This window comes from Scyliorhinus canicula, chromosome 5 (assembly GCF_902713615.1).
Source record: "Scyliorhinus canicula chromosome 5, sScyCan1.1, whole genome shotgun sequence".
Lineage (NCBI taxonomy): Eukaryota > Metazoa > Chordata > Chondrichthyes > Carcharhiniformes > Scyliorhinidae > Scyliorhinus > Scyliorhinus canicula.
In genome coordinates, this window is record NC_052150.1 from 165,183,801 (window position 1) to 165,210,038 (window position 26,238).

Here is a 26,238-nt window from a genome sequence, read left to right on the forward strand (position 1 = left end):
TACAGGCAGCAGCCGCCACGCCGGGTTCCCGACCACTCAGGCCATTTAAAAGCTGCATGGTCGGGACCTCGTCCCATCAGTGGTGGAGCGTTGTGGGAGGGCCTGCTGATGATGTGCCAATGCCGTTGCAACAGCGCACGACGCAATTATGCCACTTTCAAAGGGGTGGAGCATGGCTGACCGGCGTCAGACCAGCGTCGGCCCCGATTTGGGCGTCGTAGTGGATTCTCGGCCTGATAGCTGATTACGAAATCAGTGTCGGGCAGCGGAGTACCCAGCCCGTGGTTTTTACCCCATTTGATTATTTGATATTCTCCCACTCTTCTCTCCCCATCCCCCCAGCTATGCATTTGTGACCCGCCAAAATCACTATCCTTTGTTCTCTTAGCTAAAGGTTGAAAATCCCTTTTCCGAAATGCTTGGTGCCGAGTGTGTATCAGATTTTGGAATTTTTCAGATTTCGGAATGTACTGTGTTTATGCAGCACACGTTGGGAACTGTGCATCGCCTGGGAACCTTGTGGGATTTCCCACTCGTGACGTCACATCGGCGCTCGAAAAAAAAAATGCAGATTTTGGAATTTTTCGGTTTTTGGAATTATGGATAAGGGATGCTCAACCTGTACTATCAAACGATTGAAAGTGGCTTGTTGGAAACCAATCTTCTTTTCTCTATCTTTTTCTCCTACCATGAGGAGACTTCTCTCCTACACTTAGCAACTCTCTGCAGCAGTACATGTGAGATAAGGATCTCAGCGGAGGAATTAAAGTTGTACCAATTACATCTAAATTGTTCAAGCAGTATTAAATTGTCTTCCCATGCTATTTCACAATTGTCACTATGTTAAATTATGCTATTAAAATACTTAAGTGAGCTGAATGTTTAAAGTACTTTGTGTAAGTTAACTATTAGCAGCTCCTGCTTATTCTTGCCATGTCTGTAGACAGCTGACTCACATCAGAGAAAGATGCAACAGCGGACCTGAAGGACCGGGTGTGTCAGCATTAACTGCTGAAGAGCGAACACGTTGGGCAAAGGTATGTTGTACAGACTGCGATTATTGTTGGTAGTAGGAGATTCCTTGTTCAAGTATATCCAAACTGTCAGTGGTTACATCATTTTCCGTGGGTTCTCTAGTGACTAAAGAGTGGGATCTGGGATCAGCATGGCTGTCCACAGAACCAATTCATGTTATCATTGTTGGTGCTTGGAGGAACCTTCTGCATGTGCGCCGCCACCTCTTGCCTTCCCCTGGGCATGTTGCAGATGTGGCGTAGACGATCATTGGAACATGCTCAGTCACATTTCAGTGCATGCCTCCACATGAACTGATTGGTTGTAGTGTTCTCCCATGGGAAGTTGTCTGCATTGCACAAGTTTGTAAGACTTTTAATTTGTAGTAGAAATTGTCAGTGTCACTGAAACTGCTTACATATTGCACATATTTTTTATAGCATGGTGTGTGTGTGTGTGTGTGTGTGTGTGTGTGTGTGTGTGTGTGTGTGTGTGTGTGTGTGTGTGTGTGTGTGTGTGCACACTGTCCAAAAGCTCGTTCATTGTCGGCTGATGCTTTATCCTGAGCTATTATCATTTTTCAGTGGTGGTTTGCCATTGCCTTCCACTCTCGGGTCAAGGCAAGAAGGCAGCTCCCAAGGCTACCTCAGCTGGGATAAGAACTGAATGCACAATGTTGACATTATTCTGAACAATGCACTACCCATTTAGTCAACTAAGCTAACCACCCCAGCTATTATTTTATATATTTATTACTTATCGTGTTTTGAGTATGAATGAGGCCCAACAACACTCAAGAGACTTGACATCATCCAGGGCAAAGTAACCTGCTTGATCGGCACCCAACCTACCAATTTAAAAATTCACTGCCTCTGCCACTGATGCACAGTGGCAGCACTGTGCACCTTCTGCAAGATGCACTGCAGCAACTGCAGCTTCCTATGACAGCACCTTCTAGACCAGGGGTGGGTAAACTACGCCAAAGGTCTTTATGCGGCCCACCAAGATCAAGTCATAAAAAAACAAAAAAAAGTATTTAAAAAATTTTTTTTTTTTAATTTTTTTTTTAATAAGGTTAATGGGGGGGGCTGTTGGGTTACTTACTGGTATAGGGTGTATACGTTGACTTGAGTAGGGTGATCATTGTTCGGCACAACATCGAGGGCCGAAGGGCCTGTTCTGTGCTGTACTGTTCTATGTTCTATATGAGGCGCCCAGAATCATAACCGGGTGAAGCGCCATTTTTGAAAAGTAGAGATAAAGAGGGCTAAAGGCAGGATGCCGCCGGGGGAAGCGCTGAGGTATATGCCGCACGCTAATTGGTTACAAGCGGGACTATTAATACTATGCGGCCCTTTAAAATTGTGAATTTCTGAATGTGGCCCTTGCACGGAAAAGTTTGCCCACCCCTGTTCTAGACCCATAGAAGGACATAGGTAGCAGATGCAGGGGAGTACCACCACTTGCCTCCACCCTGACTTGGAAATAAATATATCACTGCTCCTTCACTGGGTCAAAATCTTGGAACTCCTTTCCTAACAGTATTGCTGGTATACCTTCACCAAATGGACTACAGCAGTTCAAGAAGGCAGCTCACCACCACCTTCATATATTGCAGAAATTACAGTTTTAGGGCAATAATAATAATCCGCTAGATTAACATCCTAAAATTGGAGATCCCACGATGCAGATGTACGTTTGCAACAATAGTGAAATGGATCAGAATGTTTTGACAACAATCTGAAGCTTTGCACATAGAACATACAGTGCAGAAGGAGGCCATTCGGCCCATCGAATCTGCACCGACCTACTTAAGCCCTCACTTCCACCCTATCCCCCTAACCCAATAACCCCTCCTAACCTTTTTGGACACTAAGGGCAATTTAGCACAGCCAATCCACCTAACCTGCACGTCTTTGGACTGTGGAAGGGAACCCTCGCAGACACGGGGAGAACGTGCAGACTCCGCACACACAGTGTCCCATGGGGGAATCGAACCTGGGACCCTGGCGCTGTGAAGCCACAGTGCTATCCACTTGTGCTACCGTATTGCCCAAATAAATGCTCATTACAAAGCTAAAACAGGTGAAAAGCTAGTGAAACTAAGAGTATGTGTATCCTAATGAACTACTTTTTCCTTCACTCAATCATGTTTAATTAAACTTAATTATGTGTCTTTCAAATTCAAAGCCCGACAATCAAAATGTACACAAGAAAACCCTGGACATGACTTTTGGTTTCAGTTGATTGGCTTGACATGTACCTCGAAATAAAGAATAGAAAGCAACACAATGATTTGTCATTGAAATAACTACTAAATTTCTGCCGTAGAGAATTTTTGAGGCAAAGGTTTTTAATTTTTGTCAGGATAATTTTCTTTTCAAAATTTTTTTTTGTAGATACGAGAATATCTAATTGATTTGGAACCCAAGAATTTGACTATATTGGAACAAATTCAGAGCTCCTTGTTTGTGCTATCATTGGATGATGCTAGTCCCCATGCAACAGCTGAAGATTACTCTCAAGTGAGTGGATGAACCATTTATATATGATTTATTTTTTCTGTAGGAACTTCCAAATTAAAACAGATTGAATTCTTCCTTTGGGATCTGTGCATGTAGCTGGTACAGAAATAGAAAGTCAGAATCCCTTGTTCCATCCAGAGCCTCGCCCTTTCCTATCTCTGTAATTTCTTTGGTAGCATCTTCCAAACCTGCATGAGCAGCAGATTCATGGGCACATCACAATCTGCATATCCCAATCCAGGCACCAACCTGATTTGGAAATATATTGCTGTTCCTCCACTGTTACCGGGACAAAATCCTGGAACCCCTTTCGTTACAAGACTGTAGCTTAACCTGCACTACTGGGACTGCAGCGGTTCAAAGAGGCACCACCTTCTCGAGGATAATTGAAGAGGGGCAACAAATGCTACCTAGACGGTGAAAGAATTTTTAAAAAATCTTTTCCGGCCCCACAGTCCTCCCAAGATATCTGCACGTCTCCAATTTGATGTCCTGCATTCCTGGTTTTATTTGCTTTGTCATTCGGTGGCCATGCCTTGAATAGCCTGAGCCCGAAGTTCGGGAATTCCCACCCTAGATTTTGCTCTCCCTTCTCCCTCTCTTTTCTCCTTCACTGCGCTCCTAAAACTAACACTCTCTGGCCAAGCATTCAGTAAGCTGTCCAAATATCTCCTGATGTAGTACACTGCCCAATCTTGTTTTATAGTGCACTGTTTTGTCTTTGATTACTTGCATGTAATTTCAGCGCCTCACTATCGTATACATTTGTAATAAAAAAGAGAGAAAGTCAAATTCACCATTGAAGGTCAGTGGACAGGTTCCATCTAAGATGGTAAACATTGATTTCCTTTTTTCAGGAGTCAGTCAGTTGTACGGGGTTTTATGTACTTTTATGTTGTGTGCTTTTTGTACTTTTATATTTGCTTGTGATTTCTTGCATTCTTTTATTCTGGCTTTTCATTGAGTTAGCAGATATAATATTTGGATATATTGTGTATGCATTAAGAAGCAGCCAATATTATGTTTTGTTTACTGTTTTCAGATATGTTTATCGGCACTAACTGGAAACCCAACGATACGATGGGGTGACAAGTCATACAACTGCCTCAGTTTCTCCAATGGAACTTTTGGTTCAAACTGTGATGTAAGTGAACAAGAAAATATATGCCTACATTTTGGGTAGGGAGTTCAAGGATTTCTTAGGCAGTGAAGGAACGGTGATATATTTCCAATTTGGAATCATGTGGGACTTGGAGCAGATATGGCAGCTGCTGGTGTTCCAATATTGCTTCCTGCCTTGCCCTTTATTGGTGGTAGAGGTCACAGGTTTGGAAGATGCTGTCAGAGGAATCATTGGTATTTCGAACTGTTTACCAATCGGACAGCTTCAGAACACCAGACCTTTTCAACTTAGTAGTATATTGGCGTTGTTACCGGGCTAGTAATTAAAGGGCTGGACTAATGATCTGGAAACAGGAGTTTGAATACCAAATGGCAGCTGAGAAATTTGCATTCCGTTACTTCAATAAATCTGGAATAAAAAGCTTGCTTTAATAATGGTGATCATGAAATGACCAGATTGTCATAAAAGTCCTTCTAGTTTTCATAGCATCATAGAATCCCTACAGTGCAGAAGGAGACCATTGGGCCCATCAGTCTGCACCAATCCTCTGAAAGAGTACCCTATCTAGGATCGCTCCCCTGTCCTATCCCCGTAACCCCACCTAACCTTTGGACAGTAAGGGGCAATTTAGCATGGCCAATCAACCTAACCTGCACATCTTGGGACTGTGGAAAGAAACCGGAGCACCCGGTGGAAACCCACACAGCCATGGGGGGTATGTGCAAACTCCACACACACAGTAATTGAACCTGGGTCCCTGGTGCTGTGAGTCAGCAGCGCTAACCATTGTGCCACTATCCCTCTTTTAGGAAGAAAATCTACAGTCTTTACCTGGTCTGGTCTTTGTCTGATTCCATGCTTTAAGCAGTGTGGTTGACTCTTAACTGTCCTCTGTAAAGGCCTACCAAGCCACAGAGTTGTATTAGAGCTGGGTCAAAATTCTGCACTGTGGGTGTATCCACACCACAGGAACTGCAGCAACTGAAGAAGCCAACTCACCATTTCCTTCTGAACGGCAATTAGGGATGGAAAATAATTTGCTGGCCCAGCTAGTGATGGACACATCCCGTAAATTAATACAAAAATCTATTTTTTTTAAAAAAGGAGAATAAAACTGGATGAACCACCTGCATAGAAGCACTTGTTTGGTTTGATTTACCCGATATCTTATGTTTATGTATTTACATTGTGTATTTATAGTTCTATTTATAGTATGTTCTATGTATTCATGTATGGAGCGTTCTGCCTGGACTGTACGCAGAACAATACTTTTCACTGTCCCTCGGTACACGTGACCATAAATAAATCAAATCGACTCCGATCAGATTTGGTTCGGTCAATTGTTGGCCTTATGTGCTTGGCATTGCACGGGCATTGAGATTCATACAATGTTGATCAGTTGTGTGATAGGAAAACATACTTTTGGCTGATCGAATCAAGCAACATGTTCCTCTGACTGTTCATAATATGCAGAGTGTAGACTACATTCAACTAGCCTGCACTTGCAAAACCCAAGACAAAATATCTACTGTTCGATGTGATTTTGAGATTGGGCAACACTTGCTGAGTGCACCAATAACTACACACCATCAACCAATTTAAGATATCCAGTCAACTTTGCAATTTGGCTCATTTACACTTGCTAGAAGCATACCCAGGGATTTGGTTCTCTGCAAACACAAACCTTGCTTTATAAAAAAAATTACCCAAGAGCATGGGGAGACTATTGTTCATCATTGCTGCCTCGATGGCAACGCTTCCGTCAGAGTTGACTTGCCAGCCAATTGAAACCCGTTTTAACACTGTGGTATAAATTGTTGTGATGCTTGGAAATTTGGCATTCTTGCATTTGTTGTGATGAGTGCAAGATTAAAAAGCTTTGGCAACATTGCCTCTTTTCAGCAATATTCAAACAAATCTCTAGTGATGTCCAAAAGGCTGAAAATTATTGTGTCAAGGCAGTTTATTTTGTTCTGTTTTGGCGCAGCATTCTCCTTACGATGCCATGGTCATGGTTTCCCTGTGTTATTACATTGATCAGACTATCAAGTCGGTGGAAGGTAAATGGAAGGTAAGAAAACAACGTGTGTCTTTCATCAAAAGCAAAATATTGCAGATGCTAGAATTCTGCAATAAAAACCAAAATGCTGACGATATTCAGCAGGTCAGGCCACATCTGTGGAACAAGAAACGATTAACACTGCAGGTCGAAGACTTTCATTTGTTCTGGCACCATTTTATCACCTTGAACCATTAACTCTATTACTCTTTCCACAGGTGATGCCGGACCTGCTCAGTATTTCCAACCTTTCCCGTTTTGTTTGTGTCACCAGTTGTACTTGGTATAATATTAAGTTCAATTTTTGTGCCTGTAACAGCGATAATTCTCATGACATTTTTCCAGTTTGATATAACCACTTTTTATGATGTATCAAAACTTCTACTCTATTTAGGAAATATCAGTGATAATAATTTGAGAACTGTTACGTAAGTGTATGATGGGCATGACGATGTGGATTATTTTCCTGTTTTGGTTGCTGATCTTGTTTGAAGGCAGTAGCTAAAAAGTACTGTTCAATTTTAGACGAATAGAATGTAAAAAAAAAACCTGACATCCTGCTATTAAACACCTTTCCTTCTTCAACTGCTGGAAACTAAATGCAGGTGCATAATTATACATCAATGCTGGTTTGTTACCACCTCAACCCGAGTCACCTTCAGTCTAGTCATAGAGTCGGAGAGGTCTACAGCACAGAAAAAGCCCTTCGGCCCATTGTGCCTGCGCCAGTCAAAACCAACCACCTAACTATTCTAATCCCACTTTCCAGCATTTGGCCCATGGCCTGCTATGGGCAGCACGGTAGGACAAGTGGATAGCACTGTGGCTTCACAGCGCCAGGGTCCCAGGTTTGATTCCCCGCTGGGTCACTGTCTGTGCAGAGTTTGATTCCCTGTGTCTGCGTGGGTTTCCTCCGGGTGCTCCGGTTTCCTCCCACAGTCCAAAGACATGCAGGTTAGGTGGATCGGCCATGCTAAATTGGCCTTAGTGTCCAAAAATGTTAGGAGGGGTTATTGGGTTACGGGGATAGGGTGGAAGTAAGGGCTTAATGTGGGTCGGTGCAGACTCGATGGGCCGAATGGCTTCCTTCTGCACTATGTAAAAGCCTCACATACCTTAACATTGCAAGTGCAGATCTAAATGTTTCTTAAATGTTATGAGGGTCTCTGTCTCCACCACCTTTCAGATTTCCTCACATTCCCTCTAAGCCTCCTTCTCCTTATCTTTAAATCTATTCCCCCTGGTTATTGAACCCTCCACCAAGGGAAAAAGTTTCTTCCTGCCTATCCATGTCCCTCATAATTTTATACACCTCAATCATGCCCCCTGTCCTCAGTATTCTCTGCTTCAAGGAAAACAACCCCAATCTCTCCAACCTCTCTTCATAGCTAAAATTCTCCAGCCCATGCAGCATCCTGGTAAATCTCTTCTGCACCCTTTCAAGTGCTATCAAATGGCAGCACAGGGGTAACGTCACTAGGCGAGTAATCCAGAGGCACAGATTAATGTCTTGGGGACATGTGTATTTAATTTGTATTCAATTAATAAAAAGCTAGTGTCAGTAATGTTGACCATGAAACTATCATCAATTGGTGTAAAAACCTTCACTAATGGCCTTTAGTGAAGGAAATCTACCATCCTTACCTGGTCTGGCTACATGTGACTTTGGATCCAAAGTAATGTGGTCGACTCTTAACAGCCCTCTGAAATGGCTGAGCAAGACACTCAGTCCCAGGGAAATTGGGAATGGGTAACCAATGCTGGCCTTGCTAGTGACATCCATATCCCATGAAAGAATAAAACAAGACTGCAGGCTGAACACTCCTGTGAAAATTTTGAGATGATTGGCTTTCTACTCCATAATGACCCAAGAATGGTGATTTTATTTTTTTTGCCTAGCTAAATATTTCTGCTTCTTGAGTTGGACCTTTTTTTTTGCCAAAGAGTCTTGCCACCTGCATGAGTAAGTTAGGTTGGACAAATATTAGAATTGTTTTGCTATTTTGTGAAAATTATTTGGAAATTATCCTGCGACACATATTCGTACCAGCCTCCCCGAACAGGCGCCGGAATGTGGTGACTAGGGGCTTTGCACAATAACTTCATTTGAAGCCTACTTGTGACAATAAGCGATTTTCATTTCATTCATTATTAGACACACACTGATTCTTAAGGGATAAACTTTGAACAGAGGTGCTTCCAGTTGTATTCAGCTTAAAATAAATTTGCATTGGTACATTTTCTGCTGTTTAAGAACATGTTCCCTTCCCTCCATTAACTTCCAAACCATAAGAACTATTGTCAATGATACTTGTGGGAAAGCACTTTATTATCTTTTGGAAATGTTTCCGGGGGCTATTTTAATGGAAGCATTTGCTTACTTATTTTATATAATGTTAACAACTTCCCTTAATAGTGGATGGGGAATACCCTAAGAACCGGTCAAGCACTAATCTTTTATTTTCACTAACAGATTTTAGGCCTGTGCTAGTTTGTTAACTAGTGACCTGAAAGCTTGATCACTACCAATAATATCACTTTCATGGCACAAACTAGTTTTTGCGAATATATCAGGGGAACAAACTTGGATTAGCCTGAAGCACTTATTAGAATTCTGTTTATGTTTCAAAACGGTTTTTAAAGCAGTTGAGGCACATAAATGCTTATAAACTGAATGAAATAAGATTGAATTTTACTTATAGATAGTCACTAAAATTGACTACACAGCTTCTAATCTGAAATCATGATCTACATTATTATAAAACATTTCTCTCAGGGATCAACTGTGGTACGTGATCTGGCTTGGCCAGAGGAACTGGTTTTTGTGTTGGATCAGAAGGTTCTAAATGGCATAGATCAAGCTAAGCAGCAGTATTACAAGCAGGTAAGAGTCAGTTCTGTAAAGATAGGTGAGCTATATACATCTATGTTCCAACAAGCGCATAACTAACTTTCCAAGAAATGTAGGGGACAAACATGAAATGTTAGTCTGATGTTTCTCATGCATCTTTAGCTTTCTTCATGCTTCATGTTTTTGTGCTACAGAGTAGATAGGGAGTAGATTTATGTTATGAAACCTATTTCAATAGGTCACAACAGCTGTACTCACAGTCCTCTGGTGTTTTAAAACTCTTACTTTGGAAAGTGGGCTAGTCTGTTTCCAGTTGAACAAAATGTTGAATTGATAGTAGAACCACAACATTAGTTACACCATAGAATATGCTAATTAAACACAAAGGCCTTGCATCAGCTCCTCTGATGATCAAGACTGTCTTGTTGTTATTTCTGACATTCCAGCCAATGTAAGACAGTGCACACTTATAAGAAGTATCTGGTTCTTAAGTTTATACTTTCTGTGGTCGTAAACATGACTCCAGGATGGTATATTGCCACCCTCGTGCCTGGGTCAAGGATGAGATAGAGTGGCTGTAGGACTTTCTTCAGAGGGAGAGTGAACAGCAGAGGTTGTGGTCCACATTGATACCAATGATTTAGATAGGAAAGGGAATTGGGTCCTGCAATCAGAATTTAGGGAGCTAGGCAGAAAAGTAGCAAGCAGGACCTCAAATATAGTCAACTCTGGTTGACGCCTAGTGCCATGTGAAAGTGAGTACAAATATATTATGTACAATTCTGGTCATCTCACTATAGGAAGGATGTGGAATCATTGTAGAGAGTACAGGAGAGGTTTACTAGAATGATTCCAGGAATGAGAAACTGCAGTTATGAGGATAGAACATAGAACGTAGAACAGTACAGCACAGAACAAGCCCTTCGGCCCTCGATGTTGTGCCGAGCAATGATCACCCTACTCAAACCCACGTATCCACCCTATACCCGTAACCCAACAACCTCCCCCTTAACCTTACTTTTTTAGGACACTACGGGCAAATTGGCATGGCCAATCCACCTAACCTGCACATCTTTGGACTGTGGGAGGAAACCGGAGCACCCGGAGGAAACCCACGCACACACGGGGAGGACGTGCAGACTCCGCACAGACAGTGACCCAGCCGGGAACCGAACCTGGGACCCTGGAGCTGTGAAGCATTTATGCTAACCACCATGCTACCGTGCTGAGATATGGGGCTGTTCACTTTGGAGAGAAGAAGGTTAAGAGGCAATCTGATAGAGATGTTCAAAATCATGGGCGGAATTCTCCAACCCCCCGCAGGGTCAGAGAATCGCCCGGGGCCAGCGTAAATCCGATTCTCCGGCCTGCGATGGGCCAAAGTCCCGCTGCTGACAGGCCAATCCCGCCGATGTGGTTTAAACCACCTCTGGTGCCGGCATGAGCGTGCCCCCGGGGGGTGCCCCCACGGTGGCCTGGCCTGCGATCGGGGCCCACCGATCAGCGGGCGGGCCAGTGCCATGGGGGCATTCTTTTTCTTCAGCCACCGCCACGGCCTCCACCATGGCAGAGACGGAAGAGACACCCCCTACCGCGCATGCGCCGGTGGTGACGTCAGTGGTCGCTGACACACCGGCGCATGCGCAGACCGGCGAAGGCCTTTTGGCCAGCCCCGACGCCGGGTGGCGTAGCACCAAAGGCCATTGGCGCCGGTTGTCGCGCCATCAGCGGAGCAGAAACCACTCGGGCGCAGGCCTAGCCCCTAAAGGTGCGCCACTCCGCTACGCCGGGACCCCCCACTCCACCGGGTAGGGGAGAATCCCAGCCCGTGAGAGAGCTGGACAGAGTAGATAGGGAGAAACTCTTATCGCTTGTAAAAGGATAAAGAATTGTGGGGGGCAGATTTAAAGTGATTTGCAAAAGAAGCAAATGTGATGTGAGAAAAAACCTTTTCACACGAGTGGTTCGGGTCTGTAATGCTCTACCTGGAAATGTGGTAGAGGCACATTACGTGAATAGGAACAATGTGTTGGGGCATGGGGAAAAGGCAGAGGAATTGCACTAAGCCATGATGCTCATTTGCAGTGCCGGTACGGTACAGACACAATTGGCCAAATGGCCTCTTCCTGTGCTGTAACAAATCTGTTATTCTGTGAGAACAGTTAACACTGATTGAAAATGCTCAGCGATTTTTTTTTACCCCTCAGTCTGGGGCTAAATAACTGATGAATGAGGTGGGGAAGATCTCCTCTGCGTTCTCTGTGAAATGAGTTTGTGCAGCCTCCCATCCAGCTCCCAGTGGATGCGGCCTTAAACGTTTAACACAAATTGTTAATCTTACTCAGAGGCCAGAGAATAGCTGGTGTGTGAAATAGAAACCAACATTGCACCAGTGCAGGAGAAGGTGCTTTTGTAAAGTTGAAGCTGAGTTCCATCATTGGGCAGAGTGGTGAAAGCATTATTCTGAATCTAGCTGTGTTATATCTGACCCAGGAATGAGTGCTTTTGCTAATGTCTAAAATAGGAAGACTTCTCTAGTACTATCCCCCTCGTTTTGATGAGCACATTAAAAACAAATATGAAATTCTTGCTCATGGTGTTGTGATAACCTGCTGAATTGAAGAACTAGGAGGTGGAGGATTAGCGACATGTATAAACTGCAGTCATTACATTTAGAATGAAAACATAAAATTATATTTTAAATGTTTGGTATTAAATGATTCAGATTAATTTTATATGTGATTGTAATAACTCATTTGGTTTTACAGGCATTAGATGTTCAAATTGTCAGTTATGCCTTCACTGCATTTGGAAAATCTCTGATCAAAATCAAGAAGCTGCACCCAGACATATTTGTACAACTTGCACTTCAGTTGGCCTACTACAGATGTCATGGACGGTAAGCATCATGACCTTGTATAGAGCAAATATTATATTTATTCCACAGCCACATTTTTACTGCAAGGCTTTGAGTTATTAAACTGAAAACACAATTTCCCGCACCAGCCTCCCCGAACAGGCGGCAGAATGTGGCGACTAGGGGCTTTTCACAGTAACTTCATTTGAAGTCTACTTGTGACAATAAGTGATTTTCATTTCATTTCATTGACACTAGATAGCCTGAATGCAAGGATGGGGGGGGGGGGGGGGGGGGGGGGGGGGACACACGCTGCCGTCTGCCCCCCTGTAACATCCAGAATTGAGATTGGCTTTAATAATCCAAAATCAAATTCACAAACCAGAAACTTGTTTATGACTTTCAGAAGTTTGATCTGGGGGAAGCTCCTTGACGAGCAGCTCAGTTTTTGCAAGTCCTGTGTCTGGGCTTTTGCCTTTTTCAGCTATTTCAATTTATCCTTTGAAAATAATACTAAACTTTATCCCTATCGACAAGACGTCACAAGCTCTCCCACCAGCACACGCACTGTTTTTACCTCAACTGACAGTCACTATAGTTGATGTAAGGCTTTTGCACCAAGTAATGATACTTTAAAAGACATGCTGGAAATACTCAGCAGGTCATGCCGCATCTATGGAGAAAGAGAGCTAACGTCCCAGGTCAAGATGACCTTTCGTCAGCACTCATCTCGACCTGAAATGTTTACTCTTTTCTTTCTTCACGGATGCTGTCTGACCACCTGAGAATTTCCAGTAGTTTTTGTTTCATTTTAAATTTCCTGCATCTGTAGTATTTTGCTTCTGTATTTTATTTATTACTTTTTCTGAGATACAAAGCCACGGCTTCCCTATTCCAGCTCCTTGCCTGCTCCAAAAACCAATTCAAATTGAATCCAATTCATGGTCCCACAAGGAGATATACTAGATCTTAGCCAAAAGGCCGAGCAGATGCTACACTTGATCATGACGCCACTGGCTATAATGTAGTAAACCCTTCTTGAGAAATGAGCAGCAATTTTGAGTCCAGTTTATATTGCAATCTTCATCAGCTGAATTTCTGTTAATATTTGCTGGAGTTAACCAGATTTGCTAGTCTGGAATATAAAGGCAGAGACTCTGTCGCAGAGAAACATTATGGATATTAAAATGTTGGCAGAATTGGCAACGATCCTGCACCATTCCCCTCTCTCGCTAATTAATTTCTTGTTATTTTGTTATAAATTGAGATTAAAGTGAGGTTATGTGTTTTAGAATACTTTGCAACTAAAGAGGTTGCTAACAACTTTGATGTGAAAAATCGGGAGGGCCGTCGTGAACTCGGCCAAGTTTCACGACGACCTCGGAGGCCGCTCCTCGCCCCCTATTCTCCCCCCCCCGGCGGGGCTAGGAGCGGCGCTCTGTAACTCTCAGCCACCAGGCAGCGCGCCGAGATTGACTCGACGGCGGCGCCTATGTGACGTCAGCCGCGCATGCGCAGGTTGGCCGGCCACAACCCATGTGTGCGCGGCTGACGTCACGACGGCTGACAGCTCGAACCCGCGCATGCGCGGTGGCCGTCTTTCCCCTCAGCCACCCCGCAAGACGTGGCGGCTTTATCTTGCAGGACGGCGGAGGGGAAATAGTGCGTCCGATTGAGACGCCGGCCCGACAATCGGTGGGCACCCATCGTGGGCCTGTCCTCTCCCGAGCACAGTCGTGGTGCTCATTCCCCACCGGGCCCCCTACAAGCCCCAAAACGGGCATCTCACGGCGATTTCACGACGGCAGCGACCAGGTGTGGTTGCCGCCGTCGTGAAACGGTCGCAAATGGCAGGCCGCTCGGCCCATCCGGGTCGGAGAATCGGTGGTCGGCGTGAAAAGCGGCGAGCGGCGATTCTTCCGAGTGGGAGGTGGGAGAATCGTGCGGGGCTCCAGGGGGTTGTGAAATTAGTCGGGGGGCCCTCCCGCGATTCTCCCACCCGGCGTGGGGAGCGGAGAATCGCGCCCACTGAGTTTTAACCCATGAGTTGTTTTTAAAATTTAGAGTACCCAATTTACTTTTTCCAATTAAGGGGCAATTTAGAGTGGCCAATCCACCTACACTGCACATCTTGGGTTGTGGGGGCGAGACCCACGGAAACACGGGGATAATGTGCAAACTCCACACGGACAGTGACCCAGAGCCGGGGTCAAACCTGGGACCTTGGCGCCATGAGGCAGCAGTGCTAACCATTCTGCCCGGTAACCCAGGAGTTAATGCAGTGTTTTTTCCCCCCTTTAAATTTCAGCTGCATGATTTAGGTGAGGGAAGTGGCTGAACATGCATTTGTGATATCACCAGTGTTTCTACATTGTACGTTTCTTTTTAATCCAAGAGTATATGCTCCCCGATAATACCTTCAATTTTTATAGTTTTGTGATAACTTCACAAAGTAACTGACCTTTTCAAATCAATTCGTCACAGACCTGGCTGCTGTTACGAGACTGCTACAACTAGACGCTTTTATCATGGCCGAACTGAGACAATGAGGCCCTGCACTGTTGAGGCTGTGGAATGGTGTCGAGCGATGCTGGATCCAGCCGCTTCTGTAGGTGTTCAATTAGTTAAATCTTATTTTTAATTTTATGTTGTTACATTCCTCCAGCCCTGTGCTTACTTAAAGGTTCATTCAAGTTTCATGTCTTCCTTGTTGCTACAGCTGATAATTTCTGAAAAAAAGCATCAGAAATTATTGCATCCCATTTTGCTTATCTCAGATCTTACTGTTAAAGAACATTATTGACTGCAGATTCTTCTAGCAGGTAACTAACTACACACAAACTTGCAGAAAGGCACTCAAGTGTTAAGATAATCTGTCCAAGCTGCATTCATCAAAGGTGGCATTAGATGTGTAGTGCAAAGTTGACATCAACCATACGTATACATAAAACTAATAGTTTATGCTATGTAAAGTTACATCATTGGGTTGACAGACCTTTCTGTACATTGTTATTTTGAAAATATTTCTTGACCTGTGTGCAATGTTGTGCTCCAGCTGAAAGTTATTTTTCGAAACAATTTTGTGACGTGAAAATGTAATTACTGATATATTTTACAAAGGATAATTCAGGCATATGATTCAGATGATATCCTGAACAGGAGCAAGTGGGTTTATCGACCTCACCTGAAGTTGAGCTGCTGCTTTGAATTCATTGTTAGCTGAGCATTATATGTAACCTGTACCATTAGAATTTATCCTTAAAAGTAATTTTCCTGGTATAGTAACTATATGAAACTGAGATAAGAATGTTCATTTTATACCTAAAAGTGAATTGGATTTGTGTCGTAGGATTTCCTTTACTAGCTGATTTCTGTTTTTTTTTTAAACAAAGTTAATCGCTGCGATGAGCCCTGATTGCCTGTGGATGCCTTTGTTAAGACTAAGATCATAAAAAGATTTATAAAACAAGAGGCCATTAGGCCCACCATGCCCAAACCAGCTTTTTTTTAAATAAATTTAGATTACCCAATTATTTTTTCCAATTAAGGGGCAATTTAGCATGGCCAATCCACCTAACCTGCACATTTTTGGGTTGTGGGGGCGAAACCCACGCAGACACGGGGGGAATGTGCAAACCAGCTTTTTAATTGAATATCCAGTTAGTCCCAAACTCCTACTCTTTCCCCACAACAAAATAATATATACATTTAAGATTTGAGCTCTGTTATAATGTTGTGTACAGGTGTTTAATGTGAACAAATATATATAGGTTTGTGTCCTAGCCCCTAACGCTATACTGTGTCCTGCACCCATGCCAATGTAACTGGTGTCTACTTTTCTGACCTTACGGGTCCTAGCACTATGCCTAGGTAGATCCCCAGGCCGTCCCTGGCCTGGGCCTCGGCCACCACCTGCAAAGATTGCTCCAGGCTGTGGATATCTTGACTCATGGCCAAGACCTTCGCCCGCAATGCCTCCACCGTGGACACCGCCCTTGCGGTGTTGGCCTAGGTGGGATGCATGATCGGCGCCCCATCCTGCTCCTGCACTCGATTGGACTTCTCCAACTGCATCTGAAGGTGCTGGATACTCGCCGAATACCCCTCATGCTGATATCTGGATCAATGATTTCTGTCTGTGTTGGTGTCATCAACGTCACTGCTCGCCACCTGGGGATGTGGTTGGGGTCGTTGACTGGGGACACCAGGAGTGCCCGCTTTATCACCAACTCCTGCAAGACACAAGACAAGATGCATGATTGCATCGCGGGCCTGGGGTGTGTCTGTGATAGGAGTGGTGCTTGGTATGGAGCTTGAGGTGGGGGAGGCGTGTCACACGTGCCATGGGGAACCACAACTCAGCGGGGTCTCACTTCCTCGCCCGTGCCGACCTCCGCCCCGGCGACTGCCCTTTCTTCGGGCCCTCCGACCACATCAGTGCCCTCTGTTGTGCTGCAGTGAGGGGCAACAGGTCCGGCGGTCCCCCTCCAGCCTTCTCCCTCTCTCTGCAGTTGTGTGCAGTCTTCTCCGGGGTGGGGAGGGGCGGTGGAAACAGAAAACGCATAGTGTTCGATAGTTGACAACGCATGCAGCCTAGGGGGGTGAGTAGCTGGTGGCTTCAATGGCCAGGGCACCCAGCATGTGGTGCAGGGTGGGCGTTTCGACCACCCTCCTGGTTGGGGGGGTGGTTTCCAAGTGTGGGATGGGGGTTGGTGCTAGGGGCACAGTGCTGGCTACTTACCCTGGCCACCCTGAGGAGGTTGTGCAGTTTCTTTCTGCACTGCTGGCTGGTCTGTGCGGTGTTGCCCACGGCGCTGACTATCTCTGCCACCCGCGTCCAGGCCCAGCAAATAGCGGCAGCTGGCAGCCTACTTCCCACCCCGGGGTATCGGGTCGCCCGCCTCTCCTCCACGTTTTACAGCAAGATCTCTAGTTCGGCATCCGTAAATCTTGGTGCCGCTCTTGCTGCCATCTTTTTGGCTGGGATGCGTGTGTGTGCCAAGTGAAGTGTGTACATATGTCTGTAGCTTGTCAGCCTCCTGAATGCCAATCCTGAAACCGGCCAATCAGAAACCGTTTCTCATTGGAATCGATTTTGTTCCACGTGGTGCTGATGCCAGCCCCTTCACAATTGCTGACTCGGTCCAGGTGCGGCGCCTGTTTTGCTGTTGTCGAAGTCCACTAACCCTGCCCTGGCATCAACACTTAATCTCAGGAACGGAGAATCCGGCCCAGTGTTTGTAAATTGAGGCTCCAGTACTACTGAACTGCCGGGGGTAGAGCTTTCACCAGCGTGCTCCTGTTTTACCAACGCAATTAATCTGAAACCGCCCGAAAGAGTATAAAAGATCTTGACGTTTTAAGCACGAGTTAGGTCAGACCTAAACCCAGTTTCTGTGATCTTGACCACTTAATTTTAAAAAAACATAATTTTCCCCATAAAACTGGCCATGCTCCCCAGAACAATAATGATGCATGGTAAGATTTTGCCGATTACCCCCATTTGAGGAGGCTTTCCTCATTGAGCTGTTATTTAAGAGCATTGGTGGGCAGATTTTGAACATTTTTAAGCATTTAAGGAATAATCAATTTACGAAGAAATTGTCTGATGCCACATCAGTGAAACTCCTCCTTTGTTGTATGATTCTAAATAAGCTTGCTATTTATCTCCTTTTGCAGTTGTAGAATTGGAGGACTATAGTCCAATACCAATGAGCTTCAAATGAAACGGGAAAGTAGTTTTTCTTTTTGTAGCTTATAGGTTCTTTTTATCATTTTCAATTATTTAGAATGCAGTTACTCAGGTGACATTGTTAAAAATGTTTATATTTGTGATAAACTCAATAACTGCATTCTTAAATCTGCAGCAGGTTATTGCCTTAAATGCACCAAGAACTATTTTTTTGATGAAGGGCAAAAATAAATTGCACCACCCAATTACATTGGTCCTTGGAAGACTTTACTTTTGTGATTATGCCAAGAGTTTGAGTGGAAACTTGAACCATGATCAATAACTTTGCTTTGGAAAACCAGCACCATTTGTGCTTCAGTGCATACTCTATCCCGATGCATACTCGACCTCTATATTTAAGGCAGTAACCTGGTGCGAGTTTAATAATACAAGCTTATCGCAAAATAAGCATTTTTAAAATTGTCCACTCCGTTACTTGAGTTTAAATAACTGAAAATGACTTTAAAAAGTCACAAGCTATGAAAAAATCTGGTGACTAATTTCACTGCTGTACATTAGAGAATTTCTGAGTTAATTAAGTACACAATACTTAAAAATGTTCAAAATCTTCCTTTGCACTTTAAAAAAAGCTTGTCAAGAAGGATGGGCAACAGGTCAAAGCTGCCATCAGCAGGAATGTAGTTGTACTGCAGCTTTTCTTCACAAATTCTACTGAACCCACTCAGTTGCCTTGAGGAAGATGTCTAACATGGTTCAAATTGCAAGTAAAGCTCTGCTAAATTTTTGCCTGACCAAAAGGGATAATTGCGCAGAATATCAAGATATCTGTCCAGCCTTACACTTCACATTATTCAACACTCACCAGTTATATCTCATATGTATTCATTGCCCTAGTGGCATAAATATCCCACGGAGAATTTAATGATCTATTTCAGTTCCTTTCTTTATAACTTCAGTCTCTTTCAAAATAGTTACTCAGTTTGATTTTCGAAATGGGTAATTGGCATGACATTAACTACTATAGTTGTTAATGTTTCACAAATCTCAAATAGTTTCCTTCTAATCTTAACATTCATTTGAGGCTCATTGATATTGAACTATAGTCCTCCAATTCTATAAATGCAATAGGAATTAAATAGCAAGCTTATTTAGAATCATACAACAAAGGAGAAGGCCATTTAGCCCATCTTGTCTGGTGAGCTACCCAATGAATCTAAAGACATGCAGGTTAGGTGGATTGGCCATGCTAAATTGCCCTTAGTGTCCAAAGGTGTTGGGTGGGGTTGCGGGTATGGGGCGGAGGTGTGGGCTTGGGTGGGGTGCTCTTTCCGGGGGCCGGTGCGGACTCGATGGGCCGAATGGCCTCCTGCACTGTAAAGTCTATGTCTATGAATCTCACTCCCATTCTATTTCATGATAACTCTCATTTTAGTGAACTTGCTTGTGTCATCTCACCTCTCCCCTTTTCCCCATAAAAATATATTCAGCTTTGCAACCTGCTTCACAACTTAGCTTTAACTCCCACAGCCATCCCTGTTTCTTTCCTTTAAACCGTACCGCTATTTGCTAACAGCAGTTTCACGTTGTCATGAAACTTTGAATGTGGAATTCATTCTTCCTTTAGTCAGAAGTAAATAACTTTTATCTATGTTTGTTGTGGTGTCAGCCTCCCCACAAAATGTATTTTAAATTATTGCTAATTACTAAGGCTTTGTGCCTCATCTCTCCATCTGGTACTTGCAGTCCATTATTGCTGATCCTTATAACTCAGGATATTATTCATTGATTGAATCAGTTCGGTCCTATACACATTTAAATGTCACTCTTGAAGTCAGTGATCCTGCATATTAATTTTGTGTGTCTAGATGATGCATAGAAAAAGGATTATGGGGGGAATGCGGGATTAGGCGATTAAATTGGATGACGAGCCCTGATCATAATGATTGGCGAAGCAGGGCCGAATGGCCTTCTCCTGCTCCTATTTTCTATGTTCCTATAATACAGGTGCTATAATATTTAAAATCTGGGGTACATTTTAATCCATTCATTAATATGAATGTTTAAAAAAAAATCATGGTGCATATAGGGCTGGTACCCCACTTTATAGTCACAAAATTCTGCTAACAGAAACAGATTAGAATATATCCCTTTGTAGTGTTATTGCTTCTTAAGCTCAGTCAGGCCTTTAATCAAATATATTATTTGTTCCCCATTATTAACTGATTGCTAATTTTAAAGTATTTAGAAGTTGAATTTAATGACCATGACATATAAATTGAATTTTAAAAAGGCTTCCCAATGAAAGGATGTATACGAGTAACTTGCAAATTTACGGTGAGAGGTACATGTGTTTAAATTGGCATGCTGTGTAGCAAAAGGAACTAAGATTAACTGAATCGCTCTGAACTGTGCTAAAGTAAGGATAAGACTATGGATTCTTCAACTCTAAATGTTTTTCCTAAATCTATTTCCAACTCACGCAATGTTGTGTAATCAATTGTGCTTTAATTACTTAATACTCCATCCTAGAATATGAAACGTCAACAGCTGATGATGAAATCTTTTGCAAAGCATCACAAACTGATGAGTGACTGTCAGAATGGTAGAGGTATGTAGCTTGCTTTCATTGATTTGGTATCTACTGAGTTTCTAAACTAATATTTGCAAATTTTATGTATAATTAATTATATGCTTCTAATTGCATTAATACTTTAGGTTTTGACCGACACCTGCTAGGTCTGCTGCTTCTAGCTAAACAGGACGGCCTTGCTGTGCCAGAGCTCTATTCAGATCCTGCCTTTGCTAAAAGGTAATTTACGTTCCCTGTTTCACAGACTACAACAAAAATAACATGACTGTTACAGATAAGATATGGGTTAGCTCACTGGATGCTTTCATGACAATCTGCCATTAAGTTTATTTCTTCGTTCCTTTTAACAGTGGTGGTGGAGGAAACTTTGTTCTTTCAACTAGCCTTGTTGGATATACTACAATCCTGGGTGCTGTCCTTCCTATGGTACACAATGGCTATGGATTTTTCTACCGTATCCGAGATGACAGGTAATGATCATAATGTAGATTTAGGATGTCTGCGGTACATGAGAAATGAGAGATTTAAATGCATAGAAGAGTTCTTTATTCAGAGTCGGCAGACATTAGACGCTCCTTAAATCCTAACTGTGTATGTAGGATGGTGAAGAGGACACAAGGAGGCTACAAAGGAACATAGGTTAAGTGAGTGGGCATAACCTGACAAATGGAGTATAAAGTGGGAAAGTGTGTAATTTTCCATTTTGGCAGGAAGATTTTTTTAAAATAGTATATTTGAATGATGGATGAAGTGGCTAGTTGCACATAGTTCAAACTGACATTTGTTTTCCATTTGGGAGACCATGAGCGGGATTCTCCATTGCCCGACGGCAATATCATAATCGGCGATCGGGCGGAGAATCCACTCCGTCACCAAAATCGAGGCTGGTGTGGGTCAGCCATTCTCCGGCCCCTCCATTGCACACCATTGCAGCGGCATTGGTGCATCATCAATCAGCCCTCCCGCGATGCTCTGACCTGATGGGCCGTGTTCCCGACCGCGCAGGAGACGTGTGGTCTCAGTGATCAGGAACCCGGCGTGATAGCTGCGGACTGTGCCGAATGCCGTGGCACTCACCTGGGATCTGTGCCGCTGGCCGGTGAGGCTTCCGCGAGGGCTGGGGGGGGGGGGGGGGGGGGCAGGGGGTGGCCTGTGGGGTCACGAATGGCGGATCATGTCCGCTCACAGCCGGTGCCATGTTGTAATGTTCAACCGCTGCAGGTTGTCGCCGTTCGCATGCGCAGCCACGGACCCGGCCATTCTCCAGCCGCTTTCGGCGCGGGAGCCGGGAATTTCACCTGGCACTGCTGCAAGCCCCTCACCGGTCCCAGAATCGTAAAATGCTTGTGCTGAGAGCGCAAATCAAGAAGTGATTCCCAATCCTCAGCCATGTAAATTTATGCATGGCAAGGATTGCGAGCGATTCCCGAGGGAATCCCGCTATCGCGCTGCCATTTTGAGCAGGCGGCCCAGGAGGTCCACCTTTCTACATTGTGAATCAGTCTCCCCGCCACATCTGCACCTGCCCCTGGATTTTAATAAATGGAGACTCCCCATAGAGACCCCTTAAATAGGAGGACCCAGCACCCCCCCCCCCCCCCCGCCACAGGAGACCCCCTAAATATCCCGATCTTTCCCCGACACCCGATTCTCCGCCGCATCGGGAACCCTGCTACCGGTGCCGAGAATTTTTCCCATTGAAATTCACCAGTATGACTTGTAATTTTACTAGCTTTCTGAAGGTTTATGTCCCCTTCTGACTCCTAACCATGTCTTGAACGATCCCTCACAGTCAGCTAATTTGCCCATTAAATGCATAAATCTCATCTTTGTCGCATAAAATCACTAGGAAGAATGAAATAACAAATATTAATTTACATTTTGAGAGGTTGCAGAGCAGATTCGATTTTCTTCATTTTTGTGAATATTAGAAACGCAGTTACTGTGTTGTGAAATTGCACAATGCAGACCATAAGACATTGGAGCAGAATTAGGCCACCTGGCCCATCGAACCTGCTCCGTCATTCAATCATGGCTGATGTTTTTCTCATCCCCATTCTCCTGCCTTCTCTCCATAGTCCCTGATGCCCTTATTAATCAAGAACCTATCCATCTCCGCCTTAAAGACACTCAGTGATTTGGCCTCCACAGCCTTCTACGGCAAAGAGTTCCACAGATTCACCACCCTCTGGCTGAAGAAATTCCTCCTTATCTCTGTTTTAAAGGATCGTCCCTTTAGTCTGGGATTGTGTCCTCTGCTTCTAATTTTTCCTACAAATGGATACATCTTATCCACGTCCACTCTATTCAGGCCTTGCAGTATCCTGTGAGTTTCAACAGGATCCCTCCTAATCCATCTAAACTCCAATGAGTACAGACCCACAGTCTCAATCGTTCCTCATACGACAAGCTCTTCAATCCAGGGATCATTCTTGTGACCCTTTCCAAGGCCAGCACATCCTTCCTTAGATATAGAACATAGAACAGAACAGCACAGAACAGGCCTTTCGGCCCTCGATGTTGTGCCGAGCCTTGTTCAAAACTAAGATCAAGCTATCCCACTCCCTGTCATTCTGGTGTGCTCCATGATCCTATTCAATAACCACTTGAAAGTTCCTAAAGTGTCCGACTCCACTATCACAGCAGGCAGTCCATTCCACACCCTAACCACTCTCTGAGTAAAGAACCTACCTCGGACATCCCTCCTATATCTCCCACCCTGAACCTTATAGTTATGCCCCCTTGTAACAGCTAGATCCACCCGAGGAAATAGTCTCTGAACGTCCACTCTATCTATCCCTCTCATCATCTTATAAACCTCTATTAAGTCGCCTCTCATCCTCCTCCGCTCCAAAGAGAAAAGCCCTAACTCCTTCAACCTTTCCTCATAAAACCTATCCTCCAAACCAGGCAGCATCCTGGTAAATATCCTATGCACCCTTTCCAATGCTTCCACATCCTTCCTATAATGAGGTGACCAGAACTGCGCACAAATATGGGGCCCAAAACTGCTCACAGTATTCCAAATGGCATGTGACCAGAGACTAATACAGCCTCCGAACTACATCCCTGGTCTTGTATTCAAGCCCTCTCAACATGAATGCTAAATTGCATTTGTCTTTCTAACTGCCAACTGAACCTGCATATTAACCTTTAGAGAATCGTGAACAAGGACTCCCAAGTCCCTTTGTGCTTCTGATTTCCTCAGCATTTTCCCATTTAGAAAATAATCTATGCCTCCATTCCTCCTTCCAAAGTTCATAACCTCAACCTCACACTTGTCCACATGGTATTCCATCTGCCACTTCTTTGCCCACTCCCCTAGCTTGTCCAAGTAATTCTGCAGCCCGCCGGCTTCCTTAATACTACCTGTCCCTCTACAGATCTTTGTATCATCTGCAAACTTAGCAACAGTGCCTTCAGTTCCTTCTTCCAGATCATTAACCATTGTGCCTTACACTTCTTGCTATTCCTGAAACATAAACCAATCTTAGGCTCTCAAGGTGGGAGAGAACTAAGAGTCTGACCTGTATTTTCAGAATGCTAGTTCTCTACATGGTACCATAAAAATATTTCCTGAACCATCCAGATTAAAGCACCTTTTTATTTAAATTTAGAGTACCCAATTAATTTTTTCCAGTTGAGGGCCAATTAAGTGTGGCCAATCCACCTACCCTGCACATCTTTGGGTTGTGGGGGCGAAATCCACGCACACATGGGGAGAATGTGCAAACTCCACATGGACAGTGATCCAAAGCTGGGATCAAATCTGGGACCTCAGCACCGTGAGGCAGCAATGCTAACCACTGCGCCACCGTGCTGCCCTCAGTTTAAAACGCCTTTAACCAAACCCCTACTTCCCTTTGGTGTGACCAGGGTGTGTGCTGGGGATGGTGGTGATTGTGGCGGGGCATCATAATGTTGTGTGGCTTTTATCTGAGTTTCATGATGAAATTAATGTTCTTTTCTAACTCCAGGCATAAACTGGTGCCACTTTTGAAAAGTGAAGACCAAAATGTTCTTTTAAAAATGCAACATTTTTTTTCTTGTCCTAACAGGATTGTCGTAGCTTGTTCTGCCTGGAAGTCGTGTCCAGAGACTGATGCAGAAGAGCTGTACCAGGGGCTAGCTCAATCCTTTCATGAAATGATCAAGTTGACAACAACAGCCCACCTTTAAGCAGTGCCAAAAACAAACACACACTGCTACAATGTTCTAAAATGCTAATTCTTTACGTATTTGCATTAATATCGCAGTAATTAATGCACAATCTCCTGTGAAGTCTATGCTACAAACATTTACTTGAAGTAATAATGTTCTTTTTTGAATCACTGCTTTGCAATATCAATGCAACATTTTTGAAACTATGCACAATACAATGCAAAAAATGCACATTTAAACCACAAAAAGTAAACTTAGAATAATTACAAAGGCAACTTTCGCATCGTGTTTTTAGATTCAGCTTTCAATTGTGTGGAAAAGGAAAAAGCCACAAATAATTATTCATTTTAATTAACCCTTTGACTGGACTATTCCATAGAAACAGTTTTTGGATCTAGGATTCTGAAAATAGGAGTCAGACTCTTAATGTCTAGAGTTTTAAAGAAAAGTTTTAAGATGTATAAATATGAAGTTAGGATTTATTTCATATTCAGTATATAAGCTAGAATGTCAATATTGAACTAATCTTAGAATTGTTTTATCCGGTTTTACAATTTTTCTTAATTCTGTAGTATCCATTGGATAGCTACCAAGATAAAACATTGTCAAGAAGTTCGACATGCAACAAACAAGAATGAGCAAAGTAACTAATTATTAATCAAATGTAAATTTTTTTTGTCAGTTGAACAAAATAAAATAATTACTGTGAAAAGCCCTTACAGGACTCTCCTATTGGTGTTGCATTTCTAACTGAATTACTAATCTTTCTCTCTCTACACTAAAAAAGACTGGGTTTGAACCCTCTTTATTACTTACCAAAAATAAATGTATCCATATTCTGCTCCTATACTGAAAGAATGTTTCACAGTACTTGAACAAAGTGGAAATCGGCAGTACTTTCTCATGAAGCATAAATTGACCTTTTAACAACAATGGATCTCCAGTGGTACTGCTTACAGTTTCAGGTCATGCTGATTTGTATAGCAAATAATGCTTGTTTTGTTAGAAAATGAAATGGATCGTCTGTAGCAATAGTCACAGAGTTGTATATATGGGTGTTAGCCGAGTTTGGGTTGGTGGTTTACTGGTCAGTGAAAGTTGTACGAGATTTGAATTATGGAATAAATAAACAATAAAGTAAGAATGCTTTGGAAAGAAAAAAATGCTGCGCACAGGCTTGCAACAGTCAATAAAAGAAATAGACCAAGGATGGCAGTTAGTAAAAAGGACAGGATTGATGCACGCCAAAGTATAAAACAACATTGGCTTCATTACTAAAGAGCAGTACTCTTTTAACAATTAATTACTTGCAAGGTCCCTTCCAAGCCACTCACCATCTTGAATTGGAAATATATTACTGTTCCTT

The 26,238-nt window shown here is 43.4% G+C and overlaps 1 protein-coding gene across 2 annotated transcripts in view; it reads left to right on the plus strand.

The window, feature by feature from the left end:
- crot (carnitine O-octanoyltransferase) overlaps nucleotides 1-25,591 on the plus strand; it is a 62,900-nt gene extending 37,309 nt beyond the window's left edge. Inside the window, exons 7-17 of one of the 2 annotated variants that reach the window (XM_038797966.1) lie at nucleotides 944-1,037; nucleotides 3,414-3,539; nucleotides 4,582-4,683; nucleotides 6,650-6,733; nucleotides 9,498-9,605; nucleotides 12,341-12,471; nucleotides 14,914-15,037; nucleotides 20,651-20,729; nucleotides 20,837-20,930; nucleotides 21,062-21,181; nucleotides 24,770-25,591. In XM_038797966.1, the coding sequence (XP_038653894.1) occupies nucleotides 944-1,037; nucleotides 3,414-3,539; nucleotides 4,582-4,683; nucleotides 6,650-6,733; nucleotides 9,498-9,605; nucleotides 12,341-12,471; nucleotides 14,914-15,037; nucleotides 20,651-20,729; nucleotides 20,837-20,930; nucleotides 21,062-21,181; nucleotides 24,770-24,890 (1,183 nt within the window). In that variant the 3' untranslated portion in view covers nucleotides 24,891-25,591. The remainder of the gene's footprint in view (nucleotides 1-943; nucleotides 1,038-3,413; nucleotides 3,540-4,581; nucleotides 4,684-6,649; nucleotides 6,734-9,497; nucleotides 9,606-12,340; nucleotides 12,472-14,913; nucleotides 15,038-20,650; nucleotides 20,730-20,836; nucleotides 20,931-21,061; nucleotides 21,182-24,769) is intronic. The other variant, XM_038797968.1, reaches the window with a different exon arrangement.
- Nucleotides 25,592-26,238: the final 647 nt, after the last annotated feature.